At 27.3% G+C, this 20,438-nt stretch overlaps 1 protein-coding gene across 3 annotated transcripts in view; it reads right to left on the minus strand.

Annotated features, from left to right (window-relative positions):
- Window positions 1-2,559: 2,559 nt before the first annotated feature.
- The window catches only part of LOC107449808 (general transcription and DNA repair factor IIH helicase subunit Xpd), a 363,770-nt gene continuing 345,891 nt past the window's right edge, over window positions 2,560-20,438 (minus strand). For all 3 annotated transcript variants that reach the window (XM_071178668.1, XM_071178667.1, XM_043048316.2), the window contains exons 13-24: window positions 20,247-20,415; window positions 18,100-18,218; window positions 17,363-17,502; window positions 17,113-17,214; window positions 16,966-17,029; window positions 15,404-15,525; window positions 10,987-11,079; window positions 8,637-8,709; window positions 8,468-8,538; window positions 8,231-8,374; window positions 5,502-5,645; window positions 2,560-2,700 (exon numbers count right to left, since the gene is read on the minus strand). In XM_071178668.1, coding sequence (XP_071034769.1) covers window positions 2,608-2,700; window positions 5,502-5,645; window positions 8,231-8,374; window positions 8,468-8,538; window positions 8,637-8,709; window positions 10,987-11,079; window positions 15,404-15,525; window positions 16,966-17,029; window positions 17,113-17,214; window positions 17,363-17,502; window positions 18,100-18,218; window positions 20,247-20,415 — 1,334 coding nt within the window. In that variant the 3' untranslated portion in view covers window positions 2,560-2,607. The remainder of the gene's footprint in view (window positions 2,701-5,501; window positions 5,646-8,230; window positions 8,375-8,467; window positions 8,539-8,636; window positions 8,710-10,986; window positions 11,080-15,403; window positions 15,526-16,965; window positions 17,030-17,112; window positions 17,215-17,362; window positions 17,503-18,099; window positions 18,219-20,246; window positions 20,416-20,438) is intronic.

Raw genomic sequence — 20,438 nt, forward strand, 5'->3', positions numbered from 1 at the left:
AGAAGAAATTTTTATGTCCATCGGTGAAATGTAAAAAAAATCACATTCCATAATTACAGATCTACATTAGATGTTTTTATTACTCATATATTCGACGGAAAAGTAAATTTTGTACCTTCAAGGTAAAATCGAATAATGAAATGTTTCCTACCAGTATTTATCTTTTTGGAAAAATAAAAAACCAATCCAGAAGCTAAACTATTCGAATTGTAGTTGGGTAAATATATTTGCATCAGTACTATCTTTAAATCCTTTTATTGATTTTTTTTTTTCATATGATAAGTCTTAGAAGTCCCAATAGTTCGGTAGTTTAATTTTAGTATGACGTTAAAGAAATCTAAATCCAATCCAAAAATTCATAAAAGTAAAGAAATAAAATCTGGTATCAATAAAATGCAACTTTGTTACCAAACTCAATTATCGAAACTATCAATCTATTTTCATAAACCAATGAACCAGAATCCATATTGAAACCACTAAAATATTATTAGATTCTAGATACTACTTCAAAATTTCCGATGCTATCTGTTTAATTATACCTCGAAAACGGAAGGAAATTAATCCATTGGTAGGAACATTGAACTCAGATTTTAATCGAGTCCCATTTCTGGGAGAGGCTTTTGATTTAATTGAGCCAGACGCTCAGCTCATAAACAATTCTAAGCTCATCAGACTCGGTTCACGTACGTCGCATCGGCTCGTGCCCTCTTTCCAAAATTCATTATCCCTTTAAAAATAGATCCATTATCTCCAATTTACGAACGCTTCATCCTGCTAAGTCAGGGGAAAAGTCGAGAACTCAAAAGATCAGAAAAACTGAAACTCTTCCATCACCTAAGTCCTTCTCTACTTGATCACAACCACTAATTAGAAAGGTCACGTGGTATTAATTAAGCGCGAAATGGAGTGAGAGATTAGAATCTTATGCAGGATAGTGCACTGTTGGAGATTCGGCTTCTTTTCAAAGTAGCAATTAGATTTGAATTTTGAAGAATGTAATGTATTTGTAGAAAATTGAACCATTTGATACAAAGAAGCTAATGTACTTAAATTTGTCATTAATTTGTAATTTTTTAGAGCATTCTGTATTGAAAAATTTCATGGATTTCGGATAATTGCTCTTTTGGAGCAGTTAAGAACGAGAATTTCGCATTTCTGTTTCCTTTTGAAGCTGTATTTATACTCCACATGCAACTGTAATCAGACTTTTAAAGTAGCAATTAGAATTGAATTTTGAAGAATTTAATGTATTAGTGGAAAATTCAATCATTGGAAACAAAGTAGCTAATGTACTTAAATTTGTCATGAATTTTAAAATTTTGTGGAGCAGTTTGCCGTGAAAATTTTAATTGATTTCGGATAGTTGCGCTTTTGGAGCAGTTAAGAACGAGAATTTCGTATTTCTATTTCCTCTTGAAGAGATCAAAATTTTTCAAATCATTTTAAGAAACTATACCGATAGACTTATAGACGAGAGACTTAATCTTCTCTCATCTGAGAATAGTACGCAAGCCCAGTCCTCTTCGCTCCAACTGCGACTCTGAAGACAGCATTGCAAACGGGCGTTACGGTGACATCTGGAGAATGGTAAGCACACAACTGGTCGACGAGCTTATTGTCCTCCTGCATGCAATCGTCTGGCTAGTTTTTCGGTAGATTCGTTTGCCAGTAACAGCATGAAATTTATTTGCTACCTAACTGGCTGTACTGTGACAGTTCCTTTTTGTCAATAGCACTGTATGCCTATCTTTTGCAGGAGTCGTACATGGACCTCCTCCGTGATGTTTGCAACACATTCCAGTTGTTTAAAATTATTTCCAAATCCTTATAACAACAATCAAATTTCATTAAAATCGGTCCAATAGTTGTAGAGATAATCGACCAGGTCTGCAAATTCTCTTAATTACTTACACCAGTCTAGTTTACAGTCTTCAAGTATCAGAATGTGACTGTTTCATTATGAAAGGTCTATTTATGCAATAGGTTTGGAGTTTGTAGTGAAATGTAAATACGTATGAAGTTTTTACAAATAAACTAAAAGAAATTAATAAAACATTTCATAAATTGATAGGATAAATAAAATTGAATTGTAATTTCAAAATAGTTACAGTAAAATAAATATTTTTCACAGGCATCGCATTAATTTGATACTGTACAAATCCAAAACAAATTAGGTTTCCCTGAATAATAGTGGAAGTTAACTTTGATATGTGTAAACTTAAGTTACCTTGTAATTAGTTTTGTTGCATGCTTATAAATTTACCATAATTTGCTGTGTAATCTAATAAGTCTATATAAGTCCTCTGTTTATTACATTATTTTTATTATCTTTATTCATAGTTATACATTTGTGATTCATTCATATTACTTTCAAACAGAATGTAATTATTTTCAGCATTTTTTTAATTATAGTATTATGTTAATTTCGGCCTCTAACACTATATTTTGTAGATATTATGGCTCACTGCCCGAAAATGGTTGTGTATTCCTGGAATAGAGACTACATTATTGTCTCCTATTATAACTCAAAAAATGTTGAGATATTTTGATCAACTGCAATTATTAAAATAAAAACTTTAATACATATAAAATAATAATATACAATATTTACAACAATTGTACTCTTGATTCAATTTTTCTTTTTGTTTCTTCAGACTCCAGCTGTTCAAGAGTTAAAAGGGATATACCAAGTTGATCTTCCTGCAAATTAAGAAAGAAAAAAAAGTAAGAAAATACTAACTTCATAAAACTATCACATATTGCAGATTTTGATACAAAAATGGAAACAGTCAAAGTTCCAACAAAAGCTACAAAAGATTTATAATCGTCCAGGTTGATAAAGTACACTGGGATAATTTAAATAGCACAGAAAATGGCAAATCTAAAATGTTGGTGAAATCTGTTTAAACCTAAGGTTGTGAGTTAGCACAAAATTCTTAGAACCTTGTAAACACTTAGCAAGAAATGCCATAAAAACAAATTTGTGATTTAAAAAGGCCATGTGCACATAATTGAAAATTTATCATGTACACAAATTTTAACTAACATTTATAATATTGATTATCGAACTATGTTTTTGGTTGTTTCTCAATGTTTTTAAAATGCAAATTCAATTTTGCAACGTTTTAAAAGTTGTGTTTTTTCTTATTTTTTCTGACCTATTGTTATTTTTAAGTAAAACAACTTTAATTATCTTAATTATTTTTGATTTTAAAAAAATATTTTCTAAAATAAGGCAACACTGTTCAGAACTGCCAACCCAGAAATTCTAGCTCTCCGAAGTATTAAAGTGGTAGTTAATTAATAATTAAGTAAGCAAATGTTGTGAAACTTTCGCTATCACCTAAAGATAATATTGCTTGCTTTTCCAACATTTTATATGTATCTCTTAATTATTCATATAGTGTATGTGATGGTCAAAATCTTATAAGAACAAGAATTCTGCAAGCACGAAAATCTAAAGCATAAAGCTGAAGGTGTTGGTAAGTCTGATACCTTTTCTAATAACTAAATTTACCGTTGAGGACATTTTCTAATATTTTTTGAGCAACTGTCATTTTTTTTAAAATTAATTTCTTACCAATAAAGCACAAGCCAGTGTAGATACACTATACAATATTAAGTCAGGTAAAAATGCAATTAAATAAATTAGTTTTAATGCAATTAAATAAAATTTAGTCTGCCCTTGAACAAATAAAACAAAAATCTAAGGTAAAAGTTATATTGGTCATGCTAGTTAATGATAAAAAATATTAATGTTTGTGAAATGATAAAAATGTTTTTCCATTAATGAAAATTAATCTCACATTTTGCTTACTTTGCGAGAACTCGGGAAGTTTTTCAACCAAACGAAGAAAGTCTTGCACTCAATTTTAAAACTTATTTATACAATTTTAAAACTATGCAAGAAAATTTTAATAATTATTTAAACCTCATAAAGATAGAAAAAGTTTGCATGAAGTATGCAAATTTTTACATCACTTCACATGACAAAGAAAAAACCAAAACTTGATTGAAATTGTTCAAGTATTTCCTGATTTATAAAATTTCAAAAAAGTTTTAAATTTTTATTGATCAGAACCGTTAACCAGATTTCCTTCAAATTTTGTGGTTTAAAATAACACAGTTCAAAATGATATTAAAAAAATTGCACATTTTACAATTCAACCATTGAATAATCAAAAGTAACTAATAATTCTTAAAAATTCTTGTTTGCATAAACAAGCATTCTAACTCTAAGCAAAATGTGAAATTAACATTGAAAAGCAAAATCTTTCACCTGCCCTTTTGTCTCAACTATTGAAAACATATTTTAATAGTCATGAATCAAAACCTGATTAGTTTATTCAGAGAAAGTAGGTTTTTATATCTGCTTATAACTTTTTTAATTAGCTCTAATTAATTATCAAATTGAAAACCAATATAATAAATCATAAATTCCAGAACTTTAAAAAAAAATGTGAAATAAATAATTTTTCTTCTACTACCAGCACTACAGTCATGACAGTCACAAGCAGCTTAATACATCCTGATCTATCAGACTCTTCATTTATTGACTCCTTCACTTCTTAGAAACTTTTCCACATTATTTAACCATCTTGTATGTGGTCTACCTCTTTTTCTTAAATACTAGTTTGCGAAAAGTTTTTTTTTTATAGTGTTTTTATTATTTGAACTATGATTGATAAGCTCAGGTTTGCTTTTGGTGGTCCGAACCCAAAAAATTTTAATCCAAACCCGACAGAAATATATAGGTTTGCTTAGAGCCTGAGATAAACATTAAATAAAGGAGTCTGCCTTCGATATCTGAACAAGAAAGTCAGTAAATTAAAAACTTTTCAGTTACAAATCTGAAAAAGAAAAAAGCGGAGAGAAAAACTGAATAAAGTTAAAACTCTAAGATAACTAAAACAAATATTAAAAATAAAAATCAAAATATTAAGCTAAATAAAAGTCATTTCACAATTAGTGCTAGCCTCATAAAGCAAAAGCACCGAACAAAAACAGCAAGATCACTAAAAATTTTATACCTCATAAATTTTATATCTTTTATACTTAATTCTGGAAACAAACGGTTTAGAAGTTGTAAAAAAGTGTAGGAAACTTTAATTATAAATTCTAACCCGTAATATTTTTTCAGTAAATTAACTTGAGCCAGGACTCTAGCTGAGACTATCTCATCTCTAATATCTACAGACATGACCAAGCCATTTGATGAATTTTAATAAATTTAACTACATTTGGTTTGATGAATTTATTGTAAAACTCACAACTTGAGCTTTATGAACTTTTATTTTTTTACACCCCCAAAAATAATTAACCCACAATTTTGTTATTGCATTCTAAGTCTTTTAATATTTTTGCTACAACACACAGATATTAAAACTTAAAATTAAATTAATTTATAATTTTATAAACACGTAAAAAGAAAAATTAATAATAAAATGTGTCGTATTTCTACAAAAGAAAGTTCTTTTAGAATTAGATAAATATGTAATTACTCTTGTAAAGGGTTGTGCCATCTGTCTTAAAAATCGCTTAGCAATTTGAACAGCCTCTTCGATAGACAAATTATGAAGTGACTCAGACAAATATTCCTGAATCCATTTTGGAAGCTTCCCATATTTATCAGCACGTGAAAATCTCTACAAAACAAAAACAAAATCTGTTACTTACATTATTGCATTAAATTCAATATACAGTAGGGAACCGATTATCCGGAACGATCGGGACCATCGCGATTCCGGATAACTGATTTTTTCCGGTTTTCTGAATCGCTACAAAATGCCGTTTTTTAATGTTTAGAAAACTAAACTAAAAAATTCTTTTGAAATAGTTTAAGGAATAATAAAAAATTATAAATAATAATACACATAAGTTTAAATAAGGAAAGAAATTATGAAATAAAAAATATATACAGGCTTATATATGTTATTAATGTTATTATTAACATTAATAACATATATAAGCCTTTTGTGCTTATGTGAGATTCGTCTACAAACGGCTTTTGATCCGTCCTCTAAATCAGTTCTTTCGTCAACTCGATACGCCGTACGCTCTAAATAACAAAATGGGCTCAAAATCTTACAAGAAAAAATAAATTTTTTTAATGGAAGAAAATTAATTTCCGGTTCTAAATTTCATTACGGTTATCTGGTTTTCCGGTTTTCTGATTTCCGGATAAGAGGTTCTGCACTGTATATAGCTATTGCAAAAATATATACAAATCTTTAGTCAAAACAAAACTATAAATTTATAAATTAGTACTTATTTGTACCAATGACAAGTAATCATTATTAGAACAAAATATAAATTCAGACACCGTTCAAATGTAGAGATTGAAATATAGCAAGTACAATTTCAAAGGATGCATAAAAAATGCCTCTTTTGCCTGAAGGAATTAGATTATTCCCTCTTTTTTTGTGCACCATACAACTTTTGATCTAATGATAAGTTTATCACATACTTGGACTCTATTTCAATGGTTGGAGGGCCTAACTTAAAATATTGTATACACTAATTAATAATCATATTTAAAGTAACAAAATCAGATATGAGAATGCACTTTCTCTAAAGAGCATACTTTTCTGTGACGAATGACTCATGACCCTCTCAATAAACCACTATCTGGTCCACTTATTAGATAAACCACTGAAATATGATCCTAATAGTTTGGCCAGGAAAAATGGTCAAATGTATAAACCCCTTAAAGTTAAATTTACTTTCTTTTTGTGTAAGTAACCATATCTTGGGAATTTTTGATGCGAATCGAGAAGATTTTGTACACAATTATAAAATTTGTGTGCGTTAATCCAAAGATAATTTCAATAAAAATAATTTTTAATAATTAGTTATTATATTTCATTTAACAGTAAAAAAACTTTGAATTGTAAAGTGTACAGAATTTTGCAATGTTTAAATGAAATCGATCAAATAGCTCTTTAAGAGATCAAATTTTTTTTTAAAAACTCACATTTTGTATCTTGCCATTTGAAAGTACTTTTAAAATATTATAAAAATTTTTATACCTTACAATTCAAATTTTTTTTTGACCATTATTAAACAAAACAAAAAATTATCAAAAAAATTTTTTTGCATGATTTTTTAGAAAATGAATTCAAATAATTGTATACAAAAACTTTTTGGTTCTCTTCAAAAGTTCCCAAGATAAGGCAAAATATACAAAAAGAGAAAAAAATATTAAGGGTGTAAACTTTTGACCTTTTACTTGCCTAAATTATTAGAACCTAATAAATTAGGTAGGTAAAAGGTCAAAAGTTGACACCCTTAATTTCTAGACTGCAAATACAGGCCCAGTAGTTTGAGGGTCAAAAATCTAAAATCTTTGAAAAAAAAGGTATGTTTATTCAGAGAAAATACGTTTTTGGGACTTAAAATATTGTCTGCACTACTTAATTGGCATAATTAAGATAGAGTCCTAGTGCATAATAATCTGGTCATTAGATTAAAAGTTTTTCAGAATAATTCCCTTTTCCTACTATTTTTCCTCATAAAGCAATTTAAAGAAGTTAAGGAATGCTTGATGATTAGAAATCTGTTAATATTTAACATATATTGAAACAATTTCCTAAAGCAGTCTGTAATATAGTGTGTTGTGTTTGATTCTTATGTTCTATATTTTCAAAGTTATAAATTAAAGTCTGATCAGAATTATTAGGCTTTTCAGGTTATATTGCTCGAATTCTTAGGGTTTTTTTAAACATTAACTTAGAGAAAAGAATATGTAAATCATTTACTTAGTAAAAATTGAAATATGCATGAACTATTTGTGTTCAACTTGAATATTTAGGCAAAATTTAGAAAATCAGATCATTGGAGAGGAATAGATCAAACAAAAGAAACTTACTAACCATTAATTAAATTCAAAAACAATCTTCAGAATATTGTTAGGTATATAAATAAGGTTTTTAAATAATTTTTTCAAAATTTATTTCTTTTAAGTTTATTCTTATTACAAACAAATTGTTACTTTATAACTTTTTTAATAATTTTTTTCATATTTTATTTTAAAATAAAGCAAGACGTTAATATAAATTGATTTTAATATTTTTTAATAAAATATCTAATGGACTAAAGTGTATTTTCAGCTTCATAAAAATAAAATTTTACTTGATATTTTTTTATGATCCTCAACCTTTTCCAGACTGTTAGAACAAGAAAAATTACAATTTAAAAAGTGAAAAGAAAATATTTTTTAGATAAAAAATACCTTGTCTGCAAATATCATGATACCATAATCAGTTTTTCCTCTTATGGCTCGTCCCACACATTGAGAAGCATGTCTTAAAGCATCAAAAGTTAAGAAATCACTTTCTCTTATTTGAAATTGATCTCTTAAATATTCAAGGCGTGCCTAAAAAATAAACATATCATAAATCAGCTATTCATTTCAAAATAATCTTTATATTTTTTTCTCAATACAATTAATGTTATATTGATAAAATACCTTTAAAATTCTACTTTGGGTATAGACAAAAGGTATTCCAAACATGATCACACATCTTCCAAGGTGATGATCTAAATTGAAATAAAACAATAAAAAAAAATTACTCTTGAAAATAATGTAAAAAAGTTAAATACATACTTAGATTTAAAATACATAGTATGTAACAAACCAAAATCAACTCCTTCTGAAACTTTTCCTCTGGCCACAGACAATAAAACAGCTCCTCTTCCATTTTCACAAGCCTTTAAGAAAACAAAATTTTAAAGATAAATTAACCTGACATTCATGGAAATGTTTAATTCTACGTTTTTTGCATAATATTTCAATTAAAAACATATAAGTTTTGATAATACTAAACTTTCTTTAGTCCACACAGTTGTATTTGTGTGATATCCTAATTTAACCAAAATACTAAGAAATGTTTTTGTCTTTTTTTAATTAAAGTGCATGTGCAACCAAAATCCTGTTCTGAAGATCAATAATATATAGAAATTATAGAACAATATAGTACAAAATTTTTGTTTCACAACTTTGATAAGTTACACACTTTTTTGTAAGGGCAAAGTTTTATGTACCTGTGGAAGTACGTGCAGAACAAAAAAGCTAAATATTTTGCTTTTGAAAGAATCATACAAAATTATCATAGACTAATCCCTAAACAAAAATGAAAGTAAGTCTATAGAATTTAGCTGAAAAATATTTTATGAATCTGTAATAATGCACAATTACAAATAGATAATAAAAACTGACACAAAAGCTAAAACAAATTTTAAGACATAAATTAATTTTAGTTAAAATTTGAAAAATATTACTTAGAAACAGACATACAGGACAGGACAGACTGTTGGGGAAAAATTGACCATTAAACGAATCAGACGCAAAGCAGCTGTAGCTGCATAGTATAGGATTTAGTTGGGTTTTTTTTTAATAATTACTTATCAATATTTAATACCTTTATTTCTAAATTTTTACTACTACAGAGTCTTTCAGTTGTTTCCAAAGAACTGCCCAGGTACATAAAAAACATCCAAAAAAATAGTTATATAAAACTTATTTAAAGGAGGCTGAGTCTTAGAAAGAGAAGTATAGGCTTTCAATGTTGTAGTATCTATTATTCATTTCCTCTAAATTAGATGAGGTTCCCAAGTCAGAATTATTTACTAATTTTTATGGGTAGTTAAAGCATGTTCTTCCAAAAAAATTTTAAACTATTGAGTTATATTTACATCTTGATATTGTACCTTTAAACAGTTATTTCCAAATAAAGTATAGTAAGTAATTGGCTGATGTAAATAAAACTAATATTGAAATATATTAAACAATATGCATGGTTTTTCTTACCCAAACTATGTAAGTTTATTGAAATAGTATTTTACAAAAAACAATTGGAAAAATTTGATATATATTTAAATTGTAAAGAATATTGCAACAATATAATTTTAATAATTTTAATTTGAGCAGTATTTATATATGTTTAAGAATGAAACCATTATTGACCCTATACATACAAACTAAACTAAAAAAAAACTATATTTTAAATCAAAGAAAAAACATGAATGGCGAAATATGATATAAAATCACATTTCAATAAATGCAATACTTATATTAATAAACAACTATGAAGTTGTTTTAATTTTCTGATAAATATATTTTCTGTAACTTTATTAAACATTTTGAGAAACATCAACTGTAAGATCAAAAATGAAGTTGCGAGCTTCAATAATATAAACACAATGGACAGTCAAATTTCTAACATTCTAAGATAAAAGTACATCCATATGGACATTTGAAAATGCATATTTGTAAAATATACATGTGTTGCAATTAAATTTCTGATACCCACACTATAAGGACTTGGGACAATGCAACAACAAATCACACTTTAAAATAGGTTAAGAAAGGGTTTTTGATGGGGGGAAAACAATATATCATGTAGTTCATAAGATGTTTCTGTATAGTCAGTATAAAATGTTTCATTAAACTGTTATCTGGTGGAAAATCTGGAAACCTCTTAACTACCTATCTCTGTAACAATTTTAATCATAAGTTTAACCATTGAAAAATGCATGGCTAATTACAATAGTTTTACAAGCCCTTTGATTTGATTTTGTGTCAGGCTGATTCGGAAAGCACAAACAATAGCTGTTCTTTATTAATCACCATTTTGTCCCAGTATCTATTATAAATACGTAGTGGTATCACCAAAATATTTAGACTTCATAATCACCCTGAAGGACCTAATAAAAGGAATAATGATGCAAAATAAGACATAAAAATATTACATAGATCAATCTGACAATATCTGCACGGTCATTGGTCATTGAACAAATGTTGACATTTTTTGATAATTATTTATTGCAACGTGCAAATGCTGAATTTTTTTCATTTAGTTACAGGTAACTGGTGGAGAAATTACAAATTTTTGTCGTGCAGACGAATGTGTGTTAATTTAGTTTAACAGAATATGTTTCTAGATAAAACAAATAATATACAATGTAAAAAAAGAATTTGTAGCTTACTTTAACATAATTCGACAAAGCTAAGCTGGTTTCTCCAGAATCTTGAGTCTCTAAGAACAACAACTTCTTTTTCAAAATATTATCAATAATGCCCTGCAAATAGAAAAAAAAAACTATTCATTAAATATTTTTTTGCATCTAAATGTTTTATAAAACAACTATATATAACCTTATGATTAAAATATTAGATGAAAAATAGAAATACATATGATCTTCAATTATCTGCAGCAATTGGAAACAGACCTACATTGGATAATAGAAATCTTTGGATTATAGAGGTAACATTGTTTTTTTAATTAATTTTCATCAATGAACTCAAAAACAAACTTTTAAATAACAGTGCTATACTGTATTAAAATTTAATTTTTATTAAAACATTTAATATTTTTTTTTCTTCTTTTTTTGAAAATGCATAATAACAACATTTTCAAATCCACTTGCACTATTTGAACAGATAATTATGCTTTTTTTACTCCGTTTTTTAAAAAAACATTTATCAATGCAGCATCATAATAGATAATGTTTTCATTAATCATTGATATTGATTTCATAAATTTGAATTTCTCTGTAAGCTTTCTAAGATTTTCTCTTGCTTTTATTTGCACTTTTATTTTAAATTTTTTATTTACAATTACAATGACTCAAGTCTTTTTAACAGCAGTGGAAACTCTTGGTCAAATTAAACAACACAAGTTATCATGTAAAAGCAAATAAAACTATGAAATTGTAACTCTCCCATTAATTATTAAAAAAACAATGCAAATAGTTTTTAAAGACAACAAAACGTTCATTTATAATTCACATAAAATGATTAATTCCAAGTAGTCACACATTATAATGTATAACTGAATTATGACAGCCTATTTTCAAAATCAAGAAAAAAATGTATGTTTGAACCTGCTTCAGTTGACAGAAACATTCAGGTTAAAGAGGTTCGATAATCGGAATTTAACTGTATTTTGTATGACTTAACAGATTTGTACTTCTAAAATTATGCAATTTAATTCACAGCTAAAACAATTATTAAACTGTAACCACTTCTCTTGCCATTGATTATGAGGCTGTGTGTAGCCATGGAAACACAAAAAATTGCATTTTAAAGAGGTGAATAAAATGCTGGGCACTAATTATTCTATTTGTTGTAAAACCTTAATTGTGCATCATGATATCTTTATATAAAAACATTATTAAAATGCATAGAATCAACTACAATATGAGAAGTTTTAAACCTGTTTAAACACAGAAGCAGCTTTGCACTTAGAACAGCAATGTTAGCATCGTAAATTTTAGATTTTTATCTGATCAAAATACAAAAATTGTAGAACAATAGACTAATGTAATTGTAGTCTAAAGGTCTGGTTTCTTAGGACAAGCGCCTTATCTGGGCGTCAGCGGGACGTCAACGTCACGCTGACGCCAACAAAATACTGGTTTGTTAGCTCAAGGCCTGGTTTCTTAGAACTAACGCCTTATCTGGGCGTCAGCGGAAAGTTGACGTAGATCTGACGCCAAAAAAATACTTTTTTGTTAGCNACCCTTTCTGAAAAACAGGGTGAGATTTCAAAAAGTTAAGTGAGATTTCTAAAAATTAAAAAGACACGAATAGACTTGGAAAAAAATATTTCTTTAATTATAATACATTTTTAACACCTTCTAATTTCTTAACCATTGAATATTTTTGATGCATCATCATGTGGAAAATGTTCTTTATCTACTTTTTCACCAGCTATTCTCATTAGGTTGCTCAAATACTCATCAGGCAATCAGTTGCAATATTTTGGTTTAATTCGGTTTTCGGTGCTAAATGACATTTCAACAGATGCTGAACTATTCGGAATCACTAATTAAATTTGTAGCATTATGCTCACACTTTCCTATACACTACATCTGCCAGCATAGGCTTTTCAATTATTTCTGTTAATGAATAGTGAAGTTCGTTGAAGTTGTTTCCATGTTCATACTTCTTGTTAGGTCTTCCAGCATAGTTTTTACAGACTTCAACTTTTACAAATTGCTGCAAATTGTCGATGAGGGAGCTAACTTTAAACAACTTATAATAAAGGACTAATTTTTTTTCTCAACACTTGTTCTCATGTCTTTTTCAAAATGACGGAATTTATTCAAAATGGCAGAAAAAGAAATTTTTTCCAAAGTTTGAGACATTCGTGCATTTTAAAATTGATTAATAGAGTGCGCAAACTCCTCGCGTTAATCATTTTTTAATGCGAGAAAAACAGACCTACATTGGATAATCGAAATCCTTGGATTATAGTGGGAACATTGTTTTTTTAATCAATTTTCATCAATGAACTCGAAAACAAACTTTTAAATAATAGTGTTACACTGTATTAAAATTTAATTTTTATTAAAACATTTAATAAATTTCTTTTCTTTTTTTTTTTTTGAAAAAGGCATAATAACAATATTTTAAAATTCACTTGCACTATTTGAACGGATTAGGTTTTTTTACTCCTTTTCTTAACAAAAACATTTATCAATGCAACATCTAAATCGTTAAATGTTTTCATTAATCATTGATATTGATTTCACAAATTTGAATTTCTCAGCAAGGTTTCTAAGATTTTCTCTTGCTTTTATTTGCATTTTTATTTTCACAATTACTATGACTCATGTCTTTTTAACAGAAGTGGAAACTCTTGGTCAAATTAAACAACATAAGTAATCATGTAAAAGCAAATAAAACAATGAAATTGTAATTCTCCCATTAATAATAAAAAACAATGCAAAAAAACGTTCATTTATAATTCACATAAAATGATTAATTCCATGTAGTCACACATTATAATGTATAACTGAATTATGACAGCCTATTTTCAAAATCAAGAAAAAAATTTATGTTTGAACTCACTTTGGTTGACAGAAACATTCGGGTTAAAGAGGTTCAGATAATCGAAATTTAACTGTATTTTGTATGACTTAACAGATTTGTACTTCCAAAATCCTACAATTTAATTTACAGCTAAAACAATTATTAAACTGTAACCACTCCTCTTGACATTGATTATGAAACTGGTTGCTGATATGGAAAAATGAAAAATTGCATTTTAAAGAGGCGAATAAAATTTTGAGCACTAATTATTCTACTTGTAGTAAAACCTTAATCGTATATTATGATATCTTTATATAAAAACATTATTAAAATGCCTAGAATCAAGTACAATATGAGAAGTTTTAAACCTGTTAGAACACAGAAGCAGCTTTGCATTTAGAACAGCAATGTTAGCATCATAAATTTTAAATTCTTATCTGATAAAAATACAAAAATTGTAGAACAATAGACTAATGTAATTGTAGTCTAAAACTGGACATTTATTAAATGCACAAACTAAAGCGAAGTTCAAATGCAAAATAGCACTATAGTTAAAAAAAAAAAAAAGCTTGGATAAAATAGATTTATAAATGATGTTATCTCTAATAATTCAAATATTTTAATTAACGAAAATAATTTTGGACCCAATTCCAATAATCTAGGTACTACTGCAACAAATATCAATGAAAAAAATAACATTAAAATTATGAAAATTAAAAATTTAAACATTATGCATAGTAAAAAAAGACAAATTTCACATGAACCCGAATTCCATTGTGAGCTTTCAGGGTGAAAAGGAGGCATTTCATAAAATTAAAGGAAAAATAACAATTAAACAATACTATTGCAAACTTTGATAACACGCATTTTTTACTATCCCAAAAAAAAAATCATTTTCCAAAGAATTTATTATTTTGATATTAGAAACATACTCGTTAGCCAACAATTTTACAAAATATTTATGCTAAACAAAAATTTTTCTATTAATATCTATGTATAATTAAAAATATTTTCAACAAATACACTGTAATTCAAAGAGTTTGCTTGATTAATTTTATTAACCATTTCTTGTCATTATAATCTAAACAAGAATGCTATGATTAAAAAGAAGTCGCTTGAAACATTTACTAACAAAGAGGTTAACGTCATATAAATAACAGAATAAGTTAGTATTACACTAAAATGCTAACACAGTTAATACTTTGTCAAAAATATTAAGATTTTTATTGTCTTGAATTTTTTACTTTCTCCTTCTAAGTTTGCCATATTAAGGTTTGATTAATATATTTTATTTTATATTTTATAACCATCGTTGAACAGCCGACTAAAGTTTGGGTTTGCGACTATTACTGTTCAACTACGTGGCCTGAACCTAATCCAGAAGACAAGGAAACTCTTGGATAGGTACCCCCAGAGGTATGATTTGTTGTGGGAACGTGGAGGACTTTGTGACGTCAGATTTAACAGTTATCAATCACCATTTACTACACGGGGCGGGGATCGAACCCACGACCTCTGGGACATGGGTCCAGTGCCCTATTAACCAGGCTATCCTGGCCCTTTGCTTATTATAAATAAATATCATACCTGTTCATACCAAGCAGCCACAACAGCTTCCATGTAAGTGTAGCTAGTGAAAAATCCTACAATGCCATCAGGGACAATAGTAGACATTTCTACCAGTAGATTTCCATAATTTCGTATCACAGCTGCAACATGCAAATTTATTTATAATCTGACATTATTTGCACCGTTATNTCATCACAAGGTATATATATATATATAAATTTTAGTTACAAAAACTAAAGCATGTCATTTATTTGGTGTAAATCTAAAAGTATGATATTCTTTTAAAAACTTAATCCAAAGAAGAGTAACATATTAACTCAAAATATTTTATATGTTAAAATCAATATTAATTTACTGATTCTTTTTTTTAATATGCATATTTCTGTTTTAGTAATAATTGTGACTTATATATTAAATATATAATTCCATTGTTTGAGTTTTGTTATCATTTTAGCTACGTTACATGAAACGATAGGCATATAATTAAATATAGAACTAATTATCAAAACAAAAAGAATGCAGGTCAATCAAAGAAGTGAAAATAGTGGAGCTGATTACTATTAGCTATTATCATAGTTGATAACTACAAAGAATAACTTAAATGTTTCCTTCCATAAAATTTAATCAATAAAAATTTTCTTTGAATTCAAATTATTCAATACAAATTATTTTAAATTCTATTCTCATGCTAAAAACTTTTTTCGTCTTGTAACAATTTAAACAAGATTTTTATTCGTGAAAAAAATTTTAATGATACAATATGATTTTGCAGCATGGGACTATATAACACGATGAAGTGGGTGCAGAAAAAAGAATTGAATATGGAGAATTGAATGCTGGATATAAACTTGATTACTGTTTAACATTACATTTAATTTGGTCAAGAACCATTAATAAAATTAATTTTTATAATATGTGTACTTACTATGTATATATTTGAATTTATTATGTATGTATATAGTATTACTTATAATTATTATATATGTATAAGTTATCTTGTATATGCAATAATGTTTAAAGCAATAATGGTTTTGCTAGAATGTTGTGTTAAGATAAAAACCTCTTTATTTTAAAAATTATCATCATGAAAATGAAAAACAAAAGGAAATCATTATATAAATATTGAGATTCATCTTTTGATTTAAATTTATCAACCATACATAACTATTATACCAATTTAACAACATTCATCCAGTACCTGACTTTTATAGCAATGTGAAAATTAACCTTTTTTTACGCTTATAGTTCAATCCAATGTTGAAAAAGTTAACTACTAAATCTGAAAATGCACGGTGTATCAAATAAGTTTACCAAATAATGCGAGTTTGTTTGTTTTTTTGTTTTTTTGCATTGTTGCATAAGCTAAAGAAAACATCTTTTCCAAAGCAAAAAACAAACAAAAAAGCAGACAATGTGTTTTCTTTTTAAATCATTGTAAAAGTGTTTGCGAAATATATGTCTAAAATTTGAAAAGGGACATTCATGTTATATTAAATACAATACTTTTAACACCTGAAAAAGAATTTATAAAACAATATAGGTATTACCATTTTTCAAAGTAATTTATTAAATATTATTACCTATATCATCTCTAGTTTCAAACTTTGAAGACATTGATACTTGATCATTGCCCTTACTAACGATCTAAAATATTAAGAAAGTTCAGAAAATTAGAAATATGTTCTAACTTTAATATTAAAGAATATAATTTACATGAATTGTCTTACCATTGGGCATAAGCAAGGTCTAGCTAAAGTCATTGTAAAGGAAGCCATAATAACTGGACGGAAATCCAAAATTTTGGGATACATATCAAGAGGGGATAACGTCTAGAAAAAAAAATCATAAAATTAATTGTAGAAAAGTATTTTATATTTAGAAACCACAACAAAACCATAGCAATATTTTTGAGGAGAATAAAATACTAAATTTTAAAAAAAAAATATTAATTGAATATAAAAGTGCAGCATCACTTACACCCGATGTGATAATAACAGATTGAAATCGCTGAAAAACAGGTTTTATGGCTATTGAAGCATCCATACAACTAAAATGAAGAATGGGATTTGGTACAGATGGTGTTCTATCATCACAAGGTTCAATGATTATAGTAAAACCTGTAATGACAAATTAAAAGTTTTAAGCCTTCAAATAGAAACAAACATTGATGACAAATAGCAAAAACACAATTACCATTTAAAAGTTTCTTAAATATTGTTTCAAGTAAACCCATGTTATTCAAAAACAAATAACTGGGCCTAACTTATGCAAAAAGATTTGTTAACTAAGTAAACAATGTTTGTTAACTAAAAAAAATTATAACATATCTAGTCTTAGAAGTAAGACTTGTAACAGGATAAACTTGCGATAGGAATAAACTCTTATAGTTTGAAAGTTCCTAACAATAGGAAATGAAAGATGCTTTCCTTCGTAATATTTATTGGATTTTATTTGAAACATTACAGAAAAATAAAAAAAATTTATTGAATCATTAATTTTTTTTTTAGAAGAGTACTTTAAAGAGCCATAACTATATCTTTCCCATTTAAAACCTTTTAAAAATTACTGCATAAATAAAATATTGGGAATTTCAATTGTTGAGATATTAAAATAAATTAACAAACATTGTTCAAAATACAGTATTATTGCTTTTTGATAAATACTTTAAAAAAGGCTACATAAAATAACAATCAGAAATGCTGGAAATCAGTTACCTTTGATGTATGTACTAACAAGAGTAGCAAAATTACACAGAGCTGTGAGAGAAGACATTTCATTCAGTTCTGTTATTTCTAATGTTCGAACTAGAGATCTCAACCGCTCAGAACAAAATCTATAAGAGCAAAAGTATTTTATTGCAAACAAGTTCAAACAACAATAAATTTTAAGATAAATTATACAAAAAATTTAACAAAATAAAAGATAAAAATACATGCATTTTTTAACTCATTAAAATAAATTTAAGCATAAAACAACACTTAAATTTATTAAAACACCCCTTGCAGAAAAATAACTTGGGCCCTTATTGGACCAATATTCACAAATCTCGGCTCAATAAAGGTTCAAAGGGCTGTAAATTTTTCTATATTGGCCCGATATAGAACATTTTACAGCCACGATTTTATATTACCCACCCATGATTTTACAGCCACTTTACAACCAATATTGGCCCTATGTAGAATTATCCGATTCCCCCGATATTTTATATTCATTATTCAGCCAATATAGGCCTCATATTGGCCATTCTAGGCTCAATAGACATCCCAATATTGGTTCCTTATTTTTATAGAACTCATTCCGAGCCAACTTTGAGCCCAAATGGGACCAAAGTAATATTGTTGCAACAGATGTTTAAGAAAGGAATAAAATATTTCAATACTCTAACTTTGTATTATGCTTAGGTATTATAAAACAAAACTTAAACATAAGCAGTTATTCCAATTCAAAAGCATTAAGTTTTGTCAATTAAAAAGTTTATTGATTGGTAAATTTATATAAATATAAAAATTAAAATTCCCGACAAAAAAAAAATATAGCACAAGTGTTTTATTAAGCAAATGCAAAGAACAAATAAAATTTAATCAATTATAATTTTCTTTTAAATCGTTTGACAGGAATGACATGAATGTATGAAGAGACTGTGACAAAAATGATTTCATGGCAAAGACTTGTTTCACTTGCTTAGCTGAAATGTATTTCAAATAACCCTAAAACTACAATCATAATTTAATAATTGAAAAGCTTTGTGAAAGTAAGTTCTAAGTGACATTTACATTTTCCTTAACTTGAAAACTTTAGCTTAACAAAACTGTGACAGAACAACAAGCTATTTACAAAGCACATTTTTTCATTAAAAACTATCGTATTAATATCCAGACAGAAAAAAGTTCTAGTCATACAGCGGATCGCAACATTTGAATACTTATTCACAACTGACCATAAAATGTTCCTTAGATTGTCTTTACTAACAAAAAAAAGTTCAAAACGTGAAAAATTTCTATGTTTAATTTTGAAACTGTTTCAAAAAAGGTCATCAGACAGGTGATTGCTGGAAGAAAAAATAATCAGAATTTTTTTTAGAACTTTATGGTTAGATTATATCACTTTCAAACTAAACAAAGTTTTTCTAGATATGTAATTTATTTTGTTTACTTGTAATACTATATTTTTTGTACTATAAATCACTAAAACCCAAGAATAAGAACTCTGGAAGAAAAAGAAGGGTTTTAGTAAGGTCAGAATAAGTGTCTTATTAATGGAGTTCTGTTATTTAAGTTATGTAATGGAAAGTTACATAATTTAAATTTCGTTTAGCAGAACTTCAAAAAAATCGTGCTGAAATATGACATTCTAATTCTTTGAAGTCCACAAATCAAAAGTCTTCAGATTCACAGAATTCAGCGAAATTGCGAAAAAATCACTTGCCTGGTTAATCTAACACAAAAAATTAACTTAATTGTAGAAATCTATTTAAATATTATTTTCCCTTAAATTTTACTAATATATGTTTCATTCTCATATAAAATACAGCAAATGTTATATCTACTTTTTTTTCCTAATTAGAAACAAATGATATTTTTTTTATTTTATTAAGATACAACAGACAGTATCAGTAGTATGGATGTTACGCTCTATAAACTCTAAAACAGTTATCATAAAACTATTATCTATAAATTTTACAACTGTAACAAATTTTGAAAAACAAATAAGGATTCACATAGGCAGATATAAGTATTCAAATATGTATATGACTACTTAAACATACCAATAACATACAAAACTCAAATTGCATTATTTCTTATAGCAAATAAACTACTTTTCCTCAGCCAAAACAGTAGCTTAAGTCATTCCTCTGAGTTACCTGAGAGGTTTTCTTTCAATCAAAACCTTCTGAACAATATCTTTTAAGAAAGCTGCAGGACTTTCTTGAACTACATGTTGTACTCGAAGCCTCATCTTCACATACTCAAGAAACCGCTTTAAAAAAGCAATAAAGTGTTCAGCACTTCGAATGTTTCCAGGCACAGCCTCTGTACATTGATTGAATTAAATT

The sequence above is a fragment of the Parasteatoda tepidariorum genome, chromosome 3 (genome assembly GCF_043381705.1).
Source record: "Parasteatoda tepidariorum isolate YZ-2023 chromosome 3, CAS_Ptep_4.0, whole genome shotgun sequence".
Taxonomy (NCBI): domain Eukaryota; kingdom Metazoa; phylum Arthropoda; class Arachnida; order Araneae; family Theridiidae; genus Parasteatoda; species Parasteatoda tepidariorum.